At 41.5% G+C, this 2,398-nt stretch overlaps 1 protein-coding gene across 1 annotated transcript; it reads right to left on the bottom strand.

Moving 5' to 3' along the window:
* Positions 1–470: 470 nt before the first annotated feature.
* On the bottom strand, positions 471–1,585 carry LOC130090481 (aerolysin-like protein). Its single transcript, XM_056257873.1, has one exon. The coding sequence runs from the start codon at positions 1,577–1,579 to the stop codon at positions 638–640; it is 942 nt and encodes a 313-aa protein (XP_056113848.1). The 5' UTR covers positions 1,580–1,585; the 3' UTR covers positions 471–637.
* Positions 1,586–2,398: the final 813 nt, after the last annotated feature.

Below are 2,398 nucleotides of genomic sequence, written 5' to 3' on the forward strand. Positions count from 1 at the left end.
ATCAGATCACAGCATGATTATGCCAAAACATAACCAACACTATAAGATCACACTTTTCTTTGTTCATTTGACTGTTATAAATCAATAACAGCAGACAAACAAAATTTAAAGTGACAGTCTAAGGGTCAAGAGTCCAACTAAAGCAAACGCTGATCGCCATACCGGTGGCTTACAATTTGTGATTTTCTCCTTCAGTGATTCTGCTTGTTAACATCAGGTGTCTTCAATAATGCTCAATCATTATTCAATCACTTAATTATCTCATTAACTCCAACACTGGTCAGTGTTACATTTAACAGCCTGTAGTGTGCACACTGAGCAGTATTCATTTCATCTGGGCAAACCCATGTGGGGCCTACATGGAAACCGGGAGCAAAACTGTCTGGGTCCCAGTTAGATAGCCCAGGTCTAACCCATGTGGGCCCCACATGGCTGTGCTGGCTGGGTTGTAATAGAATCAGAAAAGATTATTTGAAAAGACAATGCTGAGTATATATTTCCCCTGTTAAAAACAAAGGGGCAAGGAACACTTTGAAATGAAACAAGAAAGGCTCAAACAAAATGATTAAATGTAGAACAATTGATACATTGCTGGACTAATCAGATAAAGACCAGACAAGAACAATCTGTCTTGACATTACAGAGGAGATTCTTTAGTCTTCACTTTGATATCAGTGTAAGTGACGCCTTTGTATGTGCCCTTGGTTCCATACTGAAACACACTGCCGTTCTTGCAGGTCATCTTCACTGTGCCAGTGTAAGGCATGTCAAAAGTGGCTCTGCCAATGGTGACTGAAACGTCCAGCTTCTTTTTTGGTGGGATTTCTACATCTGTAGTCAGAGTTTCGGTTCTCTCATCTGTGTTCTCCTGACTATAAGTGCTTTCTGTTGCAACGCTGAAACTGAATCCTGTAGTAACTTCTACAACCTCTGGAATCCCAGCACTCACTTCCATACTAAACGTTGCAGTAAAACTCTTGCTCGTAGACCATGAGGATTTTTTGGTCACCTTCTTTGAGGTTTCAATTTTTTGATGTTGTATGGCAGAGGAGTCGTTCCTGAAAGTGACGGACTTCAGCTCTTCCACAGTCACCTTTGGGATCAGTTGGTGGAGAGTGGGATACTGGACATTAGCAAGAACTGTTGATTCAACTGCACTGATAAACATGAATCCCATACTGTCAATGTCGGCACCACCTTTCCCTACAACTCCCAAACAATAACCAGACCCGATATCCATGGGATATTCTGTTTTTAAACTCCATTTTGTCATCTTTGCAAAAAACTCTCCCCCCAGAGTGGTCTTGAATTTGATGGCTCCAAGACGTGATCCCTCTCCGTTCCCCCACAGGGACAGTGAGGTGAAACACTCACCGGGCTTGAACGTATACTCTTGATTCGATCCAGATGCCTGTCCAAAGGTTTGATTTCTCCCATCTGTAAGCCAGACCCTGACAGCCTTAACCTGCCATTCTCCCACCCACACCCAGATCTTCTCTAAACTGGCACCATTGCTTTCACCAGTAAATGAAAATGGACCACCTCCATTTCCACCGATTAAAGATAGAAGTGTTGCCATCTTTGAAGAAATTAGATCTGAAAAGTAATTACAAGATTAAATAACACCAGAGATCGAAATCAGGTTTTTAAATGTCTCTGATGCATGAATTCTAAAAAGGGTATTTTTTACTCAAATCCCTTTTTATTCGTATTCGGTGATTCACAGAAATTTGGATTTGTTTTTATTTCATCTGCACAAAAAAGTTTCACCATTGATTACTAGCCCTGTATTAACCTTCTGCAAATTTCAAGGCATTGGCTACTACATGCATTGCATTTTAAAGGGATACTCTACTGGTTTTTCATATTAAACTATGTTATTCCCTTAACTAAGACGAGTTGATACATACCTCTCTCGTCTCAGTGCTCTCCCCCCGCTCCCTCTCCTCCTCCCTCTCATTTCAACGGGAGCGGACTTTTCACGAGAGATGATATTACAGTGCCGAGTCAAAGTGCTCCCAAGCACTTGCTATGGTATTCTGCCATACAATATAGTTATCCATTTTACACGCTTAGAAAAGCGCAACGTTTTCTTTTGTGTCACCGTCCTAGGTCGAGTTACACTACTCGTGTAACTGTATTTAAATAGCGAAACCGTGGAGGTGTTTGGTCGATTCTCTTCTGGGCACGTATTGAATGAACAGGGCTGAGATAAGATCTAACAAAGTTTCGCCGCAAGACAGCGATGTAGTGCACGCACTGAGACGAGAGAGGTAGGCTATGTATCAACTCGTCTTAGTTAAGGGAATAACATATGAAAAACCAGTAGAGTATCCCTTTAAATGCTCGCTGAAATATACTCACATGAATGACTTTAGTCTGAAGAACTCAAGAGCAG

This window comes from Rhinichthys klamathensis, unplaced genomic scaffold (assembly GCF_029890125.1).
Source record: "Rhinichthys klamathensis goyatoka isolate OS25496 unplaced genomic scaffold, OSU_Roscu_1.1 h1tg000146l_1, whole genome shotgun sequence".
Taxonomy (NCBI): domain Eukaryota; kingdom Metazoa; phylum Chordata; class Actinopteri; order Cypriniformes; family Leuciscidae; genus Rhinichthys; species Rhinichthys klamathensis.